The sequence below is a fragment of the Oncorhynchus gorbuscha genome, linkage group LG16, assembly GCF_021184085.1.
Source record: "Oncorhynchus gorbuscha isolate QuinsamMale2020 ecotype Even-year linkage group LG16, OgorEven_v1.0, whole genome shotgun sequence".
In the NCBI taxonomy this organism is placed as follows: domain Eukaryota; kingdom Metazoa; phylum Chordata; class Actinopteri; order Salmoniformes; family Salmonidae; genus Oncorhynchus; species Oncorhynchus gorbuscha.
Genome location: NC_060188.1, coordinates 2,653,965 through 2,675,868, shown reverse-complemented (window position 1 = coordinate 2,675,868; position 21,904 = coordinate 2,653,965). Strand labels below are relative to the sequence as shown.

Genomic DNA, 21,904 nt, shown 5'->3' with positions numbered 1-21,904 from the left:
GGCGTACGTGTTTAGGTGCGTGCACGCAAAAGCGAGAAAGGGAAAGACTGGAGGGTGGCGAGCACGTATTCAGGGGTAGGTGGGGTGTCCTTTTCTTTTTTACCCGCAGTGAGCGCGTCGGAGCGCTTCGGAGCACGCCCTCACCTCGCCAGACACATTCTCGAAGAGATGTGTGCTTCTCACTCACTACCACCGATGTTACCGAGACCACCGGTGTTTTTATCCGTAGTGTGGGGGGTATTCGGGGAACCATGACAAAGTGAGTATGGAGGCGTGCTAGGGCGGGGTGCTGCCTTGAACAAAGACAGCAGCAACCCCCAGAGAGAACAGCTCCCTTATCATATTATTAACGGTGCCATGTCCCCAGGCTTCAATATTGGGAACAAACTATTACAATCAAATGTCATGGGAAATGATAGCCCACTAAATCTATTAATATCACCTGTCATTTCTATTGCTCGATTTATTCACTATTTATGATGCACTCCTCCCCATGCATTCATTATAGACTTAGAAAGTGACATTGGAAGGTTTTTATTTTAATTGTACTGTATGTAGGCTTCAACTGTAGTCTAGGAGTGAACTTTACAGTTGAATATTGCAGTGGTGTAAATTACTTAAGTAAAAGTACTTTAAAGAATGACTGAAGCTGTTTTTGAGGTTCTATTGATATTTTTGACAACTTTACTACCATCCTGAAGAAAATAATGTACTTTTTACATGTTCCCTGACACCCAAGAGTACTCATTGCATTTTGAATGCTTAGCAGGAAGGGAAATGGTCCAATTCACACACTTATCAAGAGAACATCCCTAGTCATCCCTACTGCCTCTGATCTGGCAGACTCACTGAACACAAATGCTTTGTTTGTACATGGTGTCTAAGTGTTGGAGTTTACCCCTGGCTCAGTGGCGACCCGTCAATCAGGGCTGGTGGGGCAGAGTCCCACCTGGTTTGAGCCCTGCCTGTTTCGCATGTTATTTTAGCATTACTGTGGGACACATCAGTTTGCAAACAATGTAAAAACACATTTGCAGGTGTTTCAGCCTGGTTCAGTGCTTTTTGTGGTGGAGGGGCAGCCAGTGGAAAAAACAGAGTGTAGGGGTTGGTAATGTTCTCTAGTTGCACCGTGATCAGCTCAGTGTTCCGTCACTCATGGGGACACTACATCACTGCAAAATCTACAGGCAGAGCTAGAAAGTTCAAGCCCCTTGGGTGCTGCCATAGATTTACATAGAAGTGCCCATCCAAAAAGGCTCAAGGTCATTGGCCACGGATAAAATGACGTCAAATCACATTATATCTACCGTAGCTTTGATTGTACATGTCAACATCATACTTTCAAAATCTTAGCTAGCAAGCAAGACAAGTAGTCATCATCATTAATCACATTGACACTGGCAAATCGTTTTCCATCCTTGTTATATGAAGATAGATTCTAGATAAAACATATTGGTGGTCATCGGCCATTGGACATAAACATTACACAACAAGTTGGAAATTGCAAATTCAACAATGAGTGGTTTGGAAGGAATCAGTGGCAACTGCAAGCGTTGCAAAGCAATTAGTATTTCGCTTCCCCTGCCTGCTATTCTCCTTCCTGCTATTCCCCTGCCTGCTATTCCCCTTCCTGCTATTCCCTTGCCTGCTATTCCCCTTCCTGCTATTCCCCTGCCTGCTATTCTCCTGCCTGCTATTCCCCTGCCTGCTATTCTCCTTCCTGCTATTCCCCTTCCTGCTATTCCCCTGCCTGCTATTCCCCTGCCTGCTATTCCCCTTCCTGCTATTCTCCTTCCTGCTATTCCCCTGCCTGCTATTCCCCTGCCTGCTATTCCCCTGCCTGCTATTCCCCTGCCTGCTATTCCCCTGCCTGCTATTCCCCTGCCTGCTATTCCCCTGCCTGCTATTCCCCTGCCTGCTATTCCCCTGCCTGCTATTCCCCTGCCTGCTATTCCCCTGCCTGCTATTCCCCTGCCTGCTATTCCCCTGCCTGCTATTCTTCAGTGAGTTCAGGACAACTGGGAACTCTGAACTGGGAAATATCAGACTTCAGTGAGTTCAAGACAACTGGGAACTCTGAACTGGGAAATATCAGACTTCAGTGAGTTCAAGACAACTGGGAACTCTGAAAAAATACAGCTCCGACTGGGAAAAAAAGGTTTGATCGGTCATCCAGCTCGGAATTCCAAGTCTGGAACTCGGGCTTCTTTCTAGAGCTCCAATCTGAAGATCACTGACATTATGATTCAACCTTGTTTTTTCAAAGTTCCCAGTTGTCTTGAAAGCAGTTGTCATGAATCCAGAGAATGCCAGACATTGATGACAAAGCTTCCCAGATTTGCCCACAAGAAGGACTGCCGCACCACCTTCCTGTTCAAGTGAGCACAGTGCAGCGGTGAGTCCAAAAATGTATTGTATGCTGCTGCATAAGTGATGTAATATGCCAGGGAGAAATGTATACTGTCGCCAATAAAGTAATACTAAGTGTATGTTATTTAGTAAGCTGTTCGTAGCCCATGTGCCTCACCTTAATTATTTGGTCTCTTTCCCCCTCATAACTTTAGCCTACTGTTCTGACTTGGTGGTGCACATGTAGCCTATAATCTGTTTTAGAGAAATGTCATCATCAAGTATTGTAAGAGCTTTCATTGTCTGCTTATATATCCCCTGTACTTATCCTACTGTTCTGACTTGGTGTACAGGGAGAATACTATAAGAGCTGCCCATGTTCTGAATACATTTAAAAAGTGATGAACAGATAGTTATATTGACTACGTTCATCTTAGCTCGCTCATTAATGTCTTAATCGGAATTAAGGATGGCCTCTTATCCGCTCATCGTTCCCTTACGCCATAGTTTGTAGATCTTAAAACCACATTTCTTTAAGCATGTCAGCCGTATCAGCTATGTTTTTTAAAAAGGCAATAAACGAGGCTGAATGAATTGTTTCGCTGCCAGACAAGGCTCCGCTGATAGCCAGGTGTAGCGGTGGTAAGGATTCACTCCATGGTGCTGAAAAGAAAGCTCTGCTGTTGGGACATCTTTATGTAGGCCCTAACAGATTGTTGGCACCGTTTGTCAAAGTTATAGTTAGTTATAGTGCAATCTAAAAAACAATGAAAGGTTTGCCCCACCAAGATTTACATGCTAAAATCGCCACTACCCTGGCTATCCATAAAATAAAAATAATTAAAAACAATTGTCGGGTCTGGTTTGCTTAATATAAGTAATTTGAAATAATTTATACAAATGCCTCTTAATTTCGATACTTAAGTATGTTTTAGCAATTACATTTACTTTTGATACTTAAGTATATGTAAAACCAAATATGTTTACTCAAGTAGTACTTTACTGGGTGACTTTTACTTGAGTCATTTCTTTACTTTTACTCAAGTATGACATTTGATGACCTTTTTCCATCAATGGAATATTGAGGCCATCCGCTTGACGTGCGAAGGGAAGTACAGTTTTGAGTAACTTCCTGCTCTGTCCGGTTGGATTCGTGGGAACGACAAATAACCTGCCCTGCGCTTTGTTGTCAAGCACTGTATCCCAAACATAGAGACAGAAGAGAAGGGTGCCAGGCTTTCAGCCACGGCTATATAAAGAATCTCTAGGCAAACTAACACAGCAAACAACGGAGGGACATCTGACAGCCAGGGATAGGCCGTTGCTGCTACCAGCTCTGTCAGCCAGGGCCGTTGCTGCTACCAGCTCTGTCAGCCAGGGCCATTGCTGCTACCAGCTCTGTCTGCCAGGGCAGTTGCTGCTACCAGCTCTGTCAGCCAGGGCCGTTGCTGCTACCAGCTCTGTCAGCCAGGGCCGTTGCTGCTACCAGCTCTGTCTGCCAGGGCCGTTGCTGCTACCAGCTCTGTCAGCCAGGGCCGTTGCTGCTACCAGCTCTGTCAGCCAGGGCCGTTGCTACTACCAGCTCTGTCAGCCAGGGCCGTTGCTGCTACCAGCTCTGTCTGCCAGGGCCGTTGCTGCTACCAGCTCTGTCTGCCAGGGCCGTTGCTGCTACCAGCTCTGTCTGCAGCCAGGGCCGTTGCTGCTACCAGCTCTGTCAGCCAGGGCCGTTGCTGCTGTCACCAGCCTGTTGCTGCTACCAGCTCTGTCTGCCAGGGCCGTTGCTGCTACCAGCTCTGTCAGCCAGGGCCGTTGCTGCTACCAGCTCTGTCAGCCAGGGCCGTTGCTGCTACCAGCTCTGTCAGCCAGGGCCGTTGCTGCTACCAGCTCTGTCAGCCAGGGCCGTTGCTGCTACCAGCTCTGTCTCACATCACAACATGGGTCGCTCCTCTTTATTATTAAGAAGATAACTCTCATCTGCAAACATTTAATATGCCATGGGCGCAACTTTCACTGCAGTTTTGTCATTGGAATGTGATACAAAACGAGGCAACGGTGTGCTTTAGGACCATGTGGACGCCTCCAATTGGTCGGGTAGGCTGTTTGGAGTGTTAATCCGACTGGATTACAAATGATTCCCCCCCACAAAAACCAAAATTGCACCCATGGAATATGCTATAATCAACATGAAATGTATGCCCCAAAGGGCACCAAATTCCCTATAAAGTGCACTACTTTTAACCAGAGCCCTATGGGCCGGGATCAAACATAATGTACTACAAAGGGAACAGGGTGCCATTTTGGATGTGGTTAATATGACTGTATTATGCCCTGGTTTATTCACAACCACTTCTCCTGAGTTATCTTCCATCTCAGGAGATTTATTCTAAATATCCCCACTAATGTACACCCACCCTAAATTTAGGGCTCTATTAAATCTGTAAAGCTCATGTGTTACAGATTCCTCAATGATTGAGCCCTTAGCCCAGGCTAGCCTAGTGGTTAGAGCGTTGGACTAGTAACCGGAAGGTTGCGAGTTCAAACCCGCAAGCTGACAAGGTACAAATCTGTTGTTCTGCCCCTGAACAGGCAGTTAACCCACTGTTCCCAGGCCATCATTGAAAATAACATTAAGAATGTTTTCTTAACTGGACTTGCCTGGTTAAATAAAGGTAAAATAAAAATAAAAATAAATTAATGATTGAAGTTGCAGTATGTGACACACACTCACCTCACACTCCAGTAAAACCCCTGCTGAGTCAGCCCTTTACTGTAGACTGATGACTCAAATGATGTGTGTGTGTGTGTGTGTGTGTGTGTGTGTGTGTGTGTGTGTGTGTGTGTGTGTGTGTGTGTGTGTGTGTGTGTGTGTGTGTCAGGTTGAGAGATCAGGCTGGCAGTGGGATTACTGTCTCCTGTTTGGTCTTTCCAGTCTGTAGCCCTGTAGGGTTGAGGATATCAGAGAGTGGATTATATTAAACAGAACAGAGGAGGACACCTTTAGAGCTCACCTGGTCAGGCTTTATTTAGTTCTGTAAGCTATTGTACTGAATCGTGTGTGTGTGTGTGTGTGTGTGTGTGTGTGTGTGTGTGTGTGTGTGTGTGTGTGTGTGTGTGTGTGTGTGTGTGTGTGTGTGTGTGTGTGTGTGTGTGTGTGTGTGTGTGTGTGTGTGTGTGTGTGTGTGTGTGTGTGTGTGTGTGTGTGTGTGAGAGAGAGAGGGAGGACACCTTTAGAGCTCACCTGAACCTGGTCAGGCTTTATTTAGTTATTTCACCTTTAACCAGGTAGGCCAGTTGAGAACAAGTTCTCACTTACAACTGCGACCCGGCCAAGATAAAGCTTGGAGATGGATGAGGATTAGAGAGAGTGCTTACAGACACACTTGGCTCGTGTATAATAACCTGTAAAGGTGGTAGAGAGATCACACATGGATGCAGGTACAAGTACGCACACACACACATGCACGCAGAGACACATGCACACATGCACAGGCAGTTAGGTAGCCAGACACACACAGACAGACAGGCATGCAGGTTATCCCCTCCTAACAGAACGAGAGGAAAATCCTCAGCCTGTCCAGCATGTTCACACCAGTAATGAGTTCAGACATTCTCAGACGTCAGAGTATTACACATTCCAGGGAGAGGAGTGAAAGAGGAGATGAAGGAGAACGGCAGATGAGGGAGGAAGAGGAGATGAAAGAGGAAGGGGAGGGAGAGAGAGGGTCAGGACTTGAGAGAACTCAATCTGGAGGTGACTTGAGATGTGAAGAACTATGAATATGTGCAGTATGTGTGTGTGTCTGCATGCATTGTGTGTCTCTTAGTTACCACAGTAAACGTAAACAACAACTACAACCAGAAGGCACCTTGACACTTGTATCCCCTTTCACTTTCCCTTTCATTAGAGAACAGTGAACAAAACTACTTTTGTGTAAATATACCTGTGTTCATGTTATTGGGCTTACCTCTCTTTCAAAGTGGGGAGCTATGATCTCACCATCAGGCTAAGCAGAATATATGCACAATGTAGACATGCTGAAACTGAATCAGATACATTATGTACTGTCAGCTATTTTACTGAATCATGTGAACTGTCAGCTATTGTACTGAATCATGTGTACTGTCAGCTATTGTACTGAATCATGTGTACTGTAGGCTACTGTACTGAATCATGTGTTCTGTAGGCTACTGTACTGAACCATGTGTTCTGTAGGCTACTGTACTGAATCATGTGTACTGTAGGCTATTGTACTGAATCATGTGTTCTGTAGACTACTGTACTGAATCATGTGTTCTGTAGGCTACTGTACTGAATCATGTGTTCTGTAGGCTACTGTACTGAATCATGTGTACTGTAGGCTACTGTACTGAATCATGTGTACTGTAGGCTACTGTACTGAATCATGTGTTCTGTAGGCTACTGTACTGAATCATGTGGCTACTGTACTGAATCATGTGTTCTACTACTGTACTGAATCATGTGTTCTGTAGGATACTGTACTGAATCATGTGTACTGTAGGCTACTGTACTGAATCATGTGTACTGTAGGCTACTGTACTGAATCATGTGTTCTGTAGGCTACTGTACTGAATCATGTGTTCTGTAGGCTACTGTACTGAATCATGTGTACTGTAGGCTACTGTACTGAATCATGTGTTCTGTAGGATACTGTACTGAATCATGTGTACTGTAGGCTACTGTACTGAATCATGTGTTCTGTAGGCTACTGTACTGAATCATGTGTACTGTAGGCTACTGTACTGAATCATGTGTTCTGTAGGCTACTGTACTGAATCATGTGTACTGTAGGCTACTGTACTGAACCATGTGGTCTGTAGGCTACTGTACCACATATCTCTCTCTGCTGGACATTCCCTGTAACTACAGTTAACTACAAGGTCTACAAACACCAAACCAAACGTGTTGAACACAGTGCATGGAGAGCAGAGCTGACAGAGGCACAGTATTGTACACATGCTTTATTTAGGGGAATCCATTTTTTATTACTGCAGGAAAATTCTCACAGATTTATTTCTTCCTTTTTTCCCTTTTTGCAATAAAACATTGTAGGGCCTGTTGATCAACAATAGTTAGTGAAGGTTAGGAAGACGGGGTGAGGATAAGTGACTAGTTTGTTAACAGAAGGGATTGGACGTCTAATGTTAGTGGAGAATAAAATAATATTGTTCAGACGAAGGCTGTTGCCAAAACGCTCTGCTGCTAAAAAAATACATTCAAACTCCCAGATTTTTCCTTTTGTCCAGTGTATTTTGCCTTTTGAACCCGGCACCCCAAATGATTATTGCTACTACAAACTATAGAGTTGAGGACACCAATTACTCATTCTAATGTTGTTCGTGAGCCATGCACCTCCCATGCAGCATCAGAGGCCTGTTCAAGAGGATGTAATGTTGCAGAACATTCAGATAGAAATGTTTTGAGTAGAACAAATCTGATAGAAATGTTTTGAGTAGAACAAATCTGATTGCCTGTCAGATAGAACAGGGAATCATGTCAGCTCTATTCATTCTACTTCAATCAACAACATTTAGAATGTTTCACATCACTGAATAGACCCCAGTTGATCCCCACCTGGCTGTAGCAGGAGAGGAGTGACCTCAGGTCTGGAGTTCAGCTCAGCAGCCTCAGCTTAGAGTAGGATGAAGGTGCACCTAGACCCTGATCTGAGGTCAGTGTTGCATTCTTCCCCCTGATGGTTAAGGTTAGGTGAGGGTAAGCTGATCCTAGATCTGAGCCTTTGGGTGACTTCTACCCATAGCCCTCAACTCTCACAGAGGTCAGGGGTCAAAGGGCTACCAATAGTAATGAATCTGTTCACTCCTCCCTTCTACTTCTCTTCTTTACCTCTCCCTAAAGAGCAGAGGAAGTTCTGCTGTTCTAGAGCGCATGAAGGCAATAAATTAAACTTGAACTAAAGGATGCATCCTCTGAGAGGGAGTTACTCAACAATCTTTCTCAGAAAACCCAATACAACCTCTTGGCACTAGTTTTTGTGTGTTGCAATGTGTCATTATACTGTGTAATAAATATATAACTGTGTAACAATCTATGTTTTGTAATGATTGGCTACTCGTGTAATCAATGACCTATGTTGAACTATGTACATTGGGGTTGAAAGATACATAATTATTACAAGACCTGTAAATGGCTCGCTAACCTGCAGAAGAAATGGATAAAGACATACATGTCACACTCAAACACACATCATTTGGTTTATTTACTGTCACACCATGAGAAGGTTCTCCATCATTCGTGTAACCTGTTTCCCTTTTATATCCTGTTGGTCATTCAGCTAAAAAGCTGGCAAGCGTATCATTTTAAAGGAGAAAGAACTTTGAAATACAATATTGAATTCCTATCAGACAATGGAAGATTCATGGATGGGTTGCCAGACTTGTTTGTGCTTTAGCCAACTCTTCTCTGTTTGTACTTTGTCATGCGATATGATAGAAGGGCTAAAGCACAAACAGACCTGGCAACTAAGCCAGCAAATGTATATACTCAAACAACAACAGCAAAGTAAGCATAGTTAAGAAGTGAATCAGAGTACACCCAAACCCCCACCCATCACCCCACCCTACCACCAATAGGATGTGAAGATCATGACCCTGTCATCTGCATTCAAGACACTGCTCATATCAAAGATGGTGGATAAATGAAGATGTCCCACTCGGGCCTTTTACCATTGAAAAAAATGGTCACAGTTCCGGTCTGCTTAAGGGGTGTTCTCCCATAGACACCAATGTGATAACAGCTGGGTCTGGTCTACTTAGTTCATGGACTGCATATGAACCAGAAAAAATAAGGGAGTAGGATGTCTTGCTTCCTCTTTCGTCTCTGCTCATATCACAGGCTGTCAACAACCTGAGAGTGAGAAGAAGCATATAAAACAAAGATGGCCAAGAGAGTGGACCATCTTACTGCACCGTACATAGAGTTTGTTGGGACTGCACCATAAGGTTTGTCAGTTGTTTAAGGGAACATTATTGAAAGTTCAAAGTGAGAAAGGTAAATACATGCACCTATGATATCATCTGTTATTAAATAAATACCACCTGTCATCTAACATGCAGTGTTAAAAGATATCTTGACAGTGTTATTACACCTAAAGGCTGAGCTTATAATGCCTTCATAGGGGAGAAAAAAGATCCAGATCTAATGTCTGTGGAAAGGACTGAACCCAGACTTCAAAAAGAAAGACAAAGAACGTCGCAGAGAATTGAGACCTGCTGCAATGCATTTTTTCAAATAAGATTTTGTAAAACAAATTGGCAACTCCTGTTTCCAATTTCCCATTTTATTCACATACAAGGGAGCTGGTGGTTGACTGTTTCAGTCTCACAAATATTTTTTTTTATACAATTTTACATATTTTTCCTGCAATCACAGACAGTTCATTGTGGTTGTGCAAGGAAGAGAGGAGGGAGATGAGTTATTCTGTAATCTTCTCATCTCTCCAAGCAACTATTATTCTCAGCTGCCAAATCATACACACAAACCCTTCCTCCCTCCATCTCTTCCTCTCCCCAAACCCTCAACACACCACCACCTCTTGTTCTCCTGAGAAACAACCCTCTAAATGAACCCTACCCTTCTCTGTCTCCTCAAACAACAACATTACAGGCTTCTGACAAGACCGGGGTCTGACAAGACCAGGGGTCTGACAAGATCAGGGGTCTGACCAATGTCACCGTTCCGCTTTTTCCTTTATCACTCCTTCACACCTCCTCTTCTTCCTTTTTTCTCTTCTCTTCCCTCCTCCTTTCTCTCGTATTCTGTCAGTTTTTCCGATAGCGGTTCTTAGGCTTGTCTCCGCATCCAGTGGCCTCGCAGGAGGACAGGCCGGGGGGGGCCTTGCCTGGGTTGATGCTGCTTAGAAGACCTGGCAGCTCACTGGTGATGGCCTTCTCGATCTTGTCCAGCAGGCAGCCGCCTGAGTAGGAGCACTGGGCGGACAGGGACTTGAAACTGCCAATCGGATTCACACCGAAGAAGTCCTGGTAGGCTTCACGGTTGGGCAGGTCGAACTTGCTCACGTTGGTCTTGGCCAGGATGGACTTGAAGATGAAGAACTTGTCCGGGTCGTCCACGATCTCCTTGAACACCAGGTCTGGGTCACTGAAGTAGCTCATCTTGTCCTTGAAGGTCTGAACGTAGCGGTCCACCAGAAGTGCATGGATGCGCACCCGGATGGCATGCTGGCGGATGAAGGCGATCTTGTTCTCCATGCGGTTCTCGATCACCTGGTTGAGGTCTTCCAAGAGGGAGATCTCCTCACGCTTAAACAGCTCGCGACTGGTGTCGGGTGCGTAGTCGAAAGGCCAGAAAGAGCTGACGTAGACCCTTGGGGGCTCTGTGACGTTGATGAGGGGTGCTAGCGACCAGAAGAGGGCACCATAGACACGCATCAAGTCCTGGGTGGCCAGGTTGTCTGCCTTGTTGAGGATGATGCGGATCTGGGACTCACGGCCCTTCAGCTGGCGGAAGAGCATCTCCAGCTCCAGGCCCACGTCCAGCTTGGTGGGGTCAAAGGTCACAAAGATGAGGTCGGCACGATCGATGAACCACTGGCACACATCGTTGAAGGGATAGCCTGGAGGGAGGAGGTAGAAACAGGGTAATTTAACATGAATATCTTGGACAGTCAGGAGTCACGGTTGCATTCCATTTAACACCAATGTCTTGAACAGTCAGGAGTCATGGTTGCATTCCATTTAACACCAATGTCTTGAACAGTCAGGAGTCATGGTTGCATTTCATTTAACACCAATGTCTTGAACAGTCAGGAGTCATGGTTGCATTCCATTTAACACCAATGTCTTGAACAGTCAGGAGTCATGGTTGCATTCCATTTAACACCAATGCATTCATTTAACACCAATGTCTTGACAGTCAGGAGTCATGTTGCATTCCATTTAACACCAATGTCTTGAACAGTCAGGAGTCACAGTTGCATGCCATTTAACACAATTGAGGCTAGATTGATTCTAAATGTAAATTTTTCTATTTTCTATTTTAGGCATTTATCAGACGCTCTTATCCAGAGCGACTTACATCTTAAAATGAATGTAGATTATTATTACATAACACTGATTATTATTTATTGATGCAGATAGATGTATAGGTCTAATTGTGTAACATAAATCTTAGAGGTTGACAGGTTTTTAGGGGTCACCACTGTCTTAAAATTCCTCAGTCTATCTGATGATAAGAGGTGATCATGTTTAATATTTCATGTTCATGTGAATTTGAACTGAAGATACTGTAGCGATGAAACTTAGAGAAACAGCCATGGCAAAGCTGTTGGACTGACAGTCGCAATGACTTGTGTTTGAGCCCCGGTTGTACTACCGCCTGAATTTGCTACAAGATCTTCAGCGCTCCTGCTCTCTGTGTGCCTTACCTCTCTCCTGCTGCTTGCGGTTCTCAATGATTCCAGGCGTGTCCACGAAGGTCACGCGCTCCAGCAGCTTGTGGGGCATCTCAATGCCAATCAGCTTCTCAAGAAAGCTCTGCCCAAACTTCTCCAGGGGCGAGAAGGAGCGCGAGCTGTCGGCCGCCATGACGATACCCTCTATGGAGCGGGTCTTCTCGCCGTGCATGATCACAGTGAACTCAGAGGTAGTGGGCTCAGCACCTGGCATACAGAGGGAGAGAAAGACGGGAGAGGGATGACACAGGGGAAGAGAAGGATGTGAGAGAGGGGGATGGAAAAGGGAAACAGGAAAGATGTGAGAGAGGGGGGTAGAAAAGGGGAACAGGAAAGATGTGGGAGAGGGGGATGGCAAAGGGGAACAGGAAAGATGTGAGAGAGGGGATGGAAAAGGGGAACAGGAAAGATGTGAGAGAGGGGGATGGCAAAGGGGAACAGGAAAGATGTGAGAGAGGGAGAAGGAAAAGGGGAACAGGAAAGATGTGAGAGAGGGGGGAAAAGGGGAAAAAAGGGGAACAGGAAAGATGTGAGAGAGGGGGAAAAGGAAAAGGGATGAACAGGAAAGATGTGAAAGATGGGGGGGGAAGGAAAAGGGGAAACAGGAAAGATGTGAGAGAGGGGGATGGAAAAGGGGAACAGGAAAGATGTGAGAGAGGGGGAAGGAAAAGGGGAACAGGAAAGATGAGAGAGAGGGGGGAAAGAAGGAAAAGGGGAACAGGAAAGATGTGAGAGAGGGGGGATGGAAAAGGGGAACAGGAAAGATGAGAGAGAGGGAAAAGGGGAACAGGAAAGATGAAAAAAAGGGGAACAGGAAAGATGTGAGAGAGGGGAAGGAAAAGGGGAACAGGAAAGATGAGAGAGGGGATGGGGGAACAGGAAAGGGGAACAGGAAAGATGTGAGAGAGGGGATGGAAAAGGGGAACAGGAAAGATGAGAGAGAGGGGGAAGGAAAAGGGGAACAGGAAAGATGTGAGAGAGGGGATGGAAAAGGGGAACAGGAAAGATGTGAGAGAGGGGGAAGGAAAAGGGGAACAGGAAAGATGTGAGAGAGGGGGATGGAAAAGGGGAACAGGAAAGATGTGAGAGAGAGGGGGATGGAAAAGGGGAACAGGAAAGATGTGAGAGAGGGGATGGAAAAGGGGAACAGGAAAGATGTGAGAGAGGGGGATGGAAAAGGGGAACAGGAAAGATGTGAGAGAGGGGGGATGGAAAAGGGATGTGAGAGAACAGGAAAGATGTGAGAGAGGGGATGGAAAAGGGGAACAGGAAAGATGTGAGAGAGGGGATGGAAAAGGGGAACAGGAAAGATGTGAGAGAGGGGGATGGAAAAGGGGAACAGGAAAGATGTGAGAGAGGGGGATGGAAAAGGGGAACAGGAAAGATGAGAGAGAGATGGGGGAACAGGAAAGAAAAGGGGGGGAACAGGAAAGATGAGAGAGAGGGGGGAAGGAAAAGGGGAACAGGAAAGATGTGAGAGAGGGGGAAGGAAAGGGGAGAGGGGGGAAGGAAAAGGGGATCAGGAAAGATGTGAGAGAGGGGATGGAAAAGGGGAACAGGAAAGATGTGAGAGAGGGGAAGGAAAAGGGGAACAGGAAAGATGTGAGAGAGGGGGAAGGAAAAGGGGAACAGGAAAGAGGAGAAGATGCAGAGAAGAATGAGAGAAGATGATAGAGCAGAAGAGGAGGAATAAGTAGGTAGAGTGAAGAGTTAAGTACATCAGAAACCAGGTGAAAAACCTAAATGACTTCAATTACCTCAACTAACCGCACATTGACTCGGTACTGGTACCTCCTGTATATAGCCTCGTTATTTATATTTTATTGTGTAACTTTAAAAACAACTTTATTTACTAAATTTACTAAATTTTCTTAACTATATTTTCTTATAACTGCATTGTTGGTTAAGGGCTTGTAAGTAAGCATTTCACAGTAAGATCTACACCTGTTGTATTCCGCACATGTGACAAATATATTGATTTGATTTGAAAAACATCAGAAACCAGGTGAAAAAACAGGTGCATCAGAAACCAGGTGAAAAAACATGTATATCAGAAACCAGGTGAAGTTTGAAGGGGCTTACCTGTGTACAGCTGGTAGGGGCTGTCCTTCAGGCCAAGCAGGTAGTTGATCATGGAGGACTTGCCTACACTCCAGGGCCCAAGGAACAACACCATGGGCTTGGAGGTGATCTCCCCATCTGTCAGGTAGAGAGAGGAGGTGGTGAGAGCCATGGAGGTTCACTGCAGTCATGACGACATGGAAGACCAGAGACATAGAGCCACTCCAGTACGTCTGAAACCTAATCTGATCAATCACAACAGCCTGTTCACCGGGAGTGTATTCAAATGGAAACAACCGCTGGCATACTGTTACCTACAATTACACTCAAATAAAGAGAATGAGACGCTTCCCTGAAAGTAAGTCGATGTTCTTAAGATGGTCAACGAAAACTTGAGTTGTTCTAAGCTGGCCAGCTGACAACGTAGAAATTCCAGCATGTATTGCAAAGGTTCCGGACCTCTCTGTGTCTGAGAACATGTTTCTCAACTGTAGGGGTCAGGAACCAGTGCAATGGCCAATGGGATGCAGGATTGATGCTTCCTCAACCACAGGCTGCATGGTGCACATGCTTGTAGGTGACAGACAATAAAGTAGCATATGACAGCAAAGCTAGACCACGTGCAACTATAGAAATTGTAGTTCTTCACCGGAGTTTCTTTCATTAGTTTGATGGTGATGCAATTTCTATACAGAATGTTAGACATGCCCTGCATTGTGGCATTCCCATTTCTATGTCTGGCACAGAGCGCAGGCATGCACTGAGTGGACAAAACATTATGAACACCTGCTCTTTCCATGAGAGAAACTGAACAGGTGAATCCAGGTGAAAGCTATGATCCCTTATTGATGTCACTTGTTAAATCTACTTCAATCAAAGGGTAAGAGACAGGTTAAAGGAGGATTTTTAAGCCTTGAGACAATTGAGACATAGATTGTGTATGCGTGCTATTCAGAGGGTGAATAAACAAGACAAAATATTTAAGTGCCTTTGAACAGAGTATGGCAGTAAGTGCCAAGCACACAGATTTGGGTGTGTAAAGAACTGCAACGCTGCAGGGTTTTTCACACTCAACAGTTTCCCATGTGTATCACAAATGGTCCACCAACCAATGGACATCCTGCCAACTTGACACAACTGTGGGAAGCATTGGGGTCAACATGGCCCAGCAACCCTGTGGAACGCTTTTGACAACCTTGTAGAGTCCATGCCCGGATGAATTAAGGCTGTTCTGAGGGGAGAATTAGGTGCATCTCAATATTAGGAATGTGTTCTTAATGTTTTGTACAGTCAGTGTATTGTACTTTGTCCTCAGTAGTGCACTATATAGGGTGTAGGGTGCAGATGCATCCCAAGTCTGTGCTGCGCAGAGGATTCACTAAACATAGTAAGACAGCCTAGTTACTGGACAAAAAACTAAATATATCTTAGCAGCAGCATACTGCCAATGATCTCAGACAAACACAGAGGACATGACAGACAGAACAGCAACATGACAGACAGAACGGCAACATGACAGACAGAACAGCAACATGACAGACAGAACAGCAACATGACAGACAGAACAGGCACATGACAGACAGAACAGCAACATGACAGACAGAACAGGAACACAGACAGACAGAACAGCAACATGACAGACAGAACAGCAACATGACAGACAGAACAGCAACATGACAGACAGAACAGCAACATGACAGACAGAACAGGAACATGACAGACAGAACAGCAACATGACAGACAGAACAGCAACATGACAGACAGAACAGCAACATGACAGACAGAACAGGAACATGACAGACAGAACAGCAACATGACAGACAGAACAGCAACATGACAGACAGAACAGCAACATGACAGACAGAACAGGAACATGACAGACAGAACAGGAACAGCAACATGACAGACAGAACAGGAACATGACAGACAGAACAGCAACATGACAGACAGAACAGGAACATGACAGACAGAACAGCAACATGACAGACAGAACAGCAACATGACAGACAGAACAGGAACATGACAGACAGAACAGGAACATGACAGACAGAACAGGAACATGACAGACAGAACAGGAACATGACAGACAGAACAGGAACATGACAGACAGAACAGCAACATGACAGACAGAACAGCAACATGACAGACAGAACAGCAACATGACAGACAGAACAGGAACATGACAGACAGAACAGGAACATGACAGACAGAACAGGAACATGACAGACAGAACAGCAACATGACAGACAGAACAGGCACATGACAGACAGAACAGCAACATGACAGACAGAACAGCAACATGACAGACAGAACAGCAACATGACAGACAGAACAGGAACATGACAGACAGAACAGGAACATGACAGACAGAACAGGAACATGACAGACAGAACAGGAACATGACAGACAGAACAGGAACATGACAGACAGAACAGGAACATGACAGACAGAACAGCAACATGACAGACAGAACAGCAACATGACAGACAGAACAGCAACATGACAGACAGAACAGGAACACAGACAGAACAGGAACATGACAGACAGAACAGGAACACAGACAGAACAGGAACATGACAGACAGAACAGCAACATGACAGACAGAACAGCAACATGACAGACAGAACAGCAACATGACAGACAGAACAGGCACATGACAGACAGAACAGCAACATGACAGACAGAACAGCGACATGACAGACAGAACAGGAACATGACAGACAGAACAGCAACATGACAGACAGAACAGGAACACAGACAGACAGAACAGGAACATGACAGACAGAACAGCAACATGACAGACAGAACAGGAACACGACAGACAGAACAGCAACATGACAGACAGAACAGGAACATGACAGACAGAACAGCAACATGACAGACAGAACAGCAACATGACAGACAGAACAGCAACATGACAGACAGAACAGGCAACATGACAGACAGAACAGGAACATGACAGACAGAACAGGAACATGACAGACAGAACAGCGACATGACAGACAGAACAGGCACATGAAAGGGTGAGTGAGTGGACATAGTGTTTGTTGGGCTGGTCAGGATCACTATGTCCTGTCTGTGTAGATCTATTTGTAATTCAGTCAGAAGTAAAAAGACTTAAAAAGTGTAAAAAATAATCATTAAAAAAGGGAAGAAAGAGACTAAAAAGCAGGACGTTTTGTAGAAAAATGAACCCACTGTCTGTCGAATGTGTTGCGAAACTATTCTGTCACTCACAGTGGATGGAAAAGTTGAGTCCAAAACATGGGAGTGTTGCTGAATTTCCTCTTTCGCTCCTCAAGTCATGCACCTTGGTTGGAAAGCCAGGTAATGGTGATCCCTTCCCAAAACATGGGACAGAAGTAAAGAAATGGCCAATTTTCATTCAAGGAGGGGTTCTATAAGATGATCCAGGGATGACCAATTATACCCATGACGCCATCCAATCACAGTTTTTCTAAACCTCTTGAAATCATTTCTTGGAATAATATTGTCCGATTGTCGGAACGGTGAACACAAGATATAGAACTGCATTTTAAAAGCATTTTCAAAAACGAGTTTCCGATTCAAAACAGTAATTACATTCAGAAAAACGATATGAAACACTCAAAACTGCAAATGCATTCATCAACATAACATAATGCCTGATTAAAGATGAGCACAGCCTTCATGTGTCGTCCGCCATGCTGACAAAACAGAACGTTAGTCTGTCTTTTAAGAAATCTATGTATTTCTTTGCAGTCACTTGATAATATTGAGGCCTGATCCATTCATTGGCACATGTATCATCACAGTCCAATCCCCTGTATTGTACCTGAGGCTGTTCTGCTGCCATAGACTGGAGAAGGTCTGGTGACTGTTCATCGCCAAGCAGAAAAACAAGCCCCAGTGGTAAAAAGGAAAGGTGAACGCAGAGGAGGATATATAACCTATGAAATGAAAGGATCGGCCTTCAACCAAACCAAAGCTTTGTAATGGAAGGTTGTCGGAGATGATGTTGTCTGTGTCTCTGCATGTCAGAATTACAGAGAGAGTCTGAAAGTTGATTAGATCTTTAGAACTTCCCCCAGGTTGTATAGGATGTAATACTGAAAGTTGATTAGATCTTTAGAACTTCCCCCAGGTTGTATAGGATGTAATACTGAAAGTTGATTAGATCTTTAGAACTTCCCCCAGGTTGTATAGGATGTAATACTGATGGTTGATGAGATCTTTAGAACTTCCCCCAGGTTGTATAGGATGTAATACTGAAAGTTGATTAGATCTATAGTATAGAACTTCCCCCAGGTTGTATAGGATGTAATACTGAAAGTTGATTAGATCTTTAGAACTTCCCCAGGTTGTATAGGATGTAATACTGAAAGTTGATTAGATCTTTAGAACTTCCCCCAGGTTGTATAGGATGTAATACTGAAAGTTGATTAGATCTTTAGTATAGAACTTCCCCCAGGTTGTATAGGATGTAATACTGAAAGTTGATTAGATCTATAGTATAGAACTTCCCCCAGGTTGTATAGGATGTAATACTGAAAGTTGATTAGATCTTTAGAACTTCCCCCAGGTTGTATAGGATGTAATACTGAAAGTTGATTAGATCTTTAGTATAGAACTTCCCCCAGGTTGTATAGGATGTAATACTGAAAGTTGATTAGATCTTTAGTATAGAACTTCCCCCAGGTTGTATAGGATGTAATACTGAAAGTTGATTAGATCTTTAGTATAGAACTTCCCCCAGGTTGTATAGGATGTAATACTGAAAGTTGATTAGATCTTTAGTATAGAACTTCCCCCAGGTTGTATAGGATGTAATACTGAAAGTTGATTAGATCTATAGTATAGAACTTCCCCCAGGTTGTATAGGATGTAATACTGAAAGTTGATTAGATCTTTAGTATAGAACTTCCCCCCAGGTTGTATAGGATGTAATACTGAAAGTTGATTAGATCTTTAGTATAGAACTTCCCCAGGTTGTATAGGATGTAATACTGAAAGTTGATTAGATCTTTAGTATAGAACTTCCCCCAGGTTGTATAGGATGTAATACTGAAAGTTGATTAGATCTTTAGTTGAACTAGGTTGTATAGGATGTAATACTGAAAGTTGATTAGATCTTTAGTATAGAACTTCCCCCAGGTTGTATAGGATGTAATACTGAAAGTTGATGAGATCTTTAGAACTTCCCCCAGGTTGTATAGGATGTAATACTGAAAGTTGATTAGATCTTTAGAACTTCCCCCAGGTTGTATAGGATGTAATACTGAAAGTTGATGAGATCTTTAGAACTTCCCCCAGGTTGTATAGGATGTAATACTGAAAGTTGATTAGATATTTAGAACTTCCCCCAGGTTGTATAGGATGTAATACTGAAAGTTGATTAGATCTTTAGTATAGAACTTCCCCCAGGTTGTATAGGATGTAATACTGAAAGTTGATTAGATCTTTAGTATAGAACTTCCCCCAGGTTGTATAGGATGTAATACTGAAAGTTGATTAGATCTTTAGTATAGAACTTCCCCCAGGTTGTATAGGATGTAATACTGAAAGTTGATTAGATCTTTAGTATAGAACTTCCCCCAGGTTGTATAGGATGTAATACTGAAAGTTGATTAGATCTTTAGAACATCCCCCAGGTTGTATAGGATGTAATACTGAAAGTTGATTAGATCTTTAGAACTTCCCCAGGTTGTATAGATGTAATACTGAAAGTTGATGAGATCTTTAGAACTTCCCCAGGTTGTATAGGATGTAATACTGAAAGTTGATTAGATCTTTAGAACTTCCCCCAGGTTGTATAGGATGTAATACTGAAAGTTGATTAGATCTTTAGAACTTCCCCAGGTTGTATAGGATGTAATACTGAAAGTTGATTAGATCTTTAGTATAGAACTTCCCCAGGTTGTATAGGATGTAATACTGAAAGTTGATGAGATCTTTAGAACTTCCCCCAGGTTGTATAGGATGTAATACTGAAAGTTGATTAGATCTTTAGAACTTCCCCCAGGTTGTATAGGATGTAATACTGAATGTTGATTAGATCTTTAGTATAGAACTTCCCCCAGGTTGTATAGGATGTAATACTGAAAGTTGATTAGATCTTTAGTATAGAACTTCCCCCAGGTTGTATAGGATGTAATACTGAAAGTTGATGAGATCTTTAGAACTTCCCCCAGGTTGTATAGGATGTAATACTGAAAGTTGATGAGATCTTTAGAACTTCCCCCAGGTTGTATAGGATGTAATACTGAAAGTTGATTAGATCTTTAGAACTTCCCCCAGGTTGTATAGGATGTAATACTGAAAGTTGATGAGATCTTTAGAACTTCCCCCAGGTTGTATAGGATGTAACACTGAAAGTTGATTAGATCTTTAGAACTTCCCCCAGGTTGTATAGGATGTAATACTGAAAGTTGATTAGATCTTTAGAACTTCCCCCAGGTTGTATAGGATGTAATACTGAAAGTTGATTAGATCTTTAGAACTTCCCCCAGGTTGTATAGGATGTAATACTGAAAGTTTATTAGATCTTTAGAACTTCCCCTAGGTTGTATAGGATGTAATACTGATGGTTGATGAGATCTTTAGAACTTCCCCCAGGTTGTATAGGATGTAATACTGAAAGTTGATTAGATCTTTAGAACTTCCCCCAGGTTGTATAGGATGTAATACTGAAAGTTGATTAGATCTTTAGTATAGAACTTCCCCCAGGTTGTATAGGATGTAATACTGATAGTTGATTAGATCTTTAGAACTTCCCCCAGGTTGTATAGGATGTAATACTGATGGTTGATTAGATCTATAGTATAGAACTTCCCCCAGGTTGTATAGGATGTAATACTGATGGTTGATTAGATCTATAGTATAGAACTTCCCCCAGGTTGTATAGGATGTAATACTGATGGTTGATTAGATATTTAGTACTTCCCCCAGGTTGTATAGGATGTAATACTGATGGTTGATTAGATCTATAGTATAGAACTTCCCCCAGGTTGTATAGGATGTAATACTGATGGTTGATTAGATCTTTAGAACTTCCCCCAGGTTGTATAGGATGTAATACTGATGGTTGATTAGATCTATAGTATAGAACTTCCCCCAGGTTGTATAGGATGTAATACTGATGGTTGATTAGATCTTTAGTACTTCCCCCAGGTTGTATAGGATGTAATACTGATGGTTGATTAGATCTATAGTAAGAACTTCCCCAGGTTGTATAGGATGTAATACTGATGGTTGATTAGATCTTTAGAACTTCCCCCAGGTTGTATAGGATGTAATACTGATGGTTGATTAGATCTATAGTATAGAACTTCCCCCAGGTTGTATAGGATGTAATACTGATGGTTGATTAGATCTTTAGAACTTCCCCCAGGTTGTATAGGATGTAATACTGATGGTTGATTAGATATTTAGTACTTCCCCCAGGTTGTATAGGATGTAATACTGATGGTTGATTAGATCTATAGTATAGAACTTCCCCCAGGTTGTATAGGATGTAATACTGATGGTTGATTAGATCTTTAGAACTTCCCCAGGTTGTATAGGATGTAATACTGATGGATTAGATCTAAGTACTGATGGTTGATGGTTGATTAGATCTTTAGTACTTCCCCAGGTTGTATAGGATGTAATACTGATGGTTGATTAGATCTATAGTATAGAACTTGTATAGGATGTAATACTGAAAGTTGATTAGATCTATAGAACTTCCCAGGTTGTATAGGATGTAATACTGATGGTTGATTTCCCCCAGGTTGTATCTGATGGTTGATTAGATCTATAGAACTTCCCCCAGGTTGTATAGGATGTAATACTGATGGTTGATTAGATCTATAGTATAGAACTTCCCCCAGGTTGTATAGGATGTAATACTGATGGTTGATTAGATCTATAGTATAGAACTTCCCCAGGTTGTATAGGATGTAATACTGATGGTTGATTAGATCTATAGTATAGAACTTCCCCAGGTTGTATAGGATGTAATACTGATGGTTGATTAGATATTTAGTTCCCCCCAGGTTGTATAGGATGTAATACTGATGGTT

At 43.2% G+C, this 21,904-nt stretch overlaps 1 protein-coding gene across 4 annotated transcripts in view; it reads right to left on the bottom strand.

Annotated features, from left to right (window-relative positions):
* Positions 1 to 7,300: 7,300 nt before the first annotated feature.
* The window catches only part of srl (sarcalumenin), a 49,371-nt gene continuing 34,767 nt past the window's right edge, over positions 7,301 to 21,904 (bottom strand). For all 4 annotated transcript variants that reach the window (XM_046305273.1, XM_046305274.1, XM_046305275.1 and 1 more), the window contains 3 exons: positions 13,884 to 14,000; positions 11,775 to 12,008; positions 7,301 to 10,964 (listed from right to left, as the gene is read on the bottom strand). In XM_046305273.1, coding sequence (XP_046161229.1) covers positions 10,150 to 10,964; positions 11,775 to 12,008; positions 13,884 to 14,000 — 1,166 coding nt within the window. In that variant the 3' untranslated portion in view covers positions 7,301 to 10,149. The remainder of the gene's footprint in view (positions 10,965 to 11,774; positions 12,009 to 13,883; positions 14,001 to 21,904) is intronic.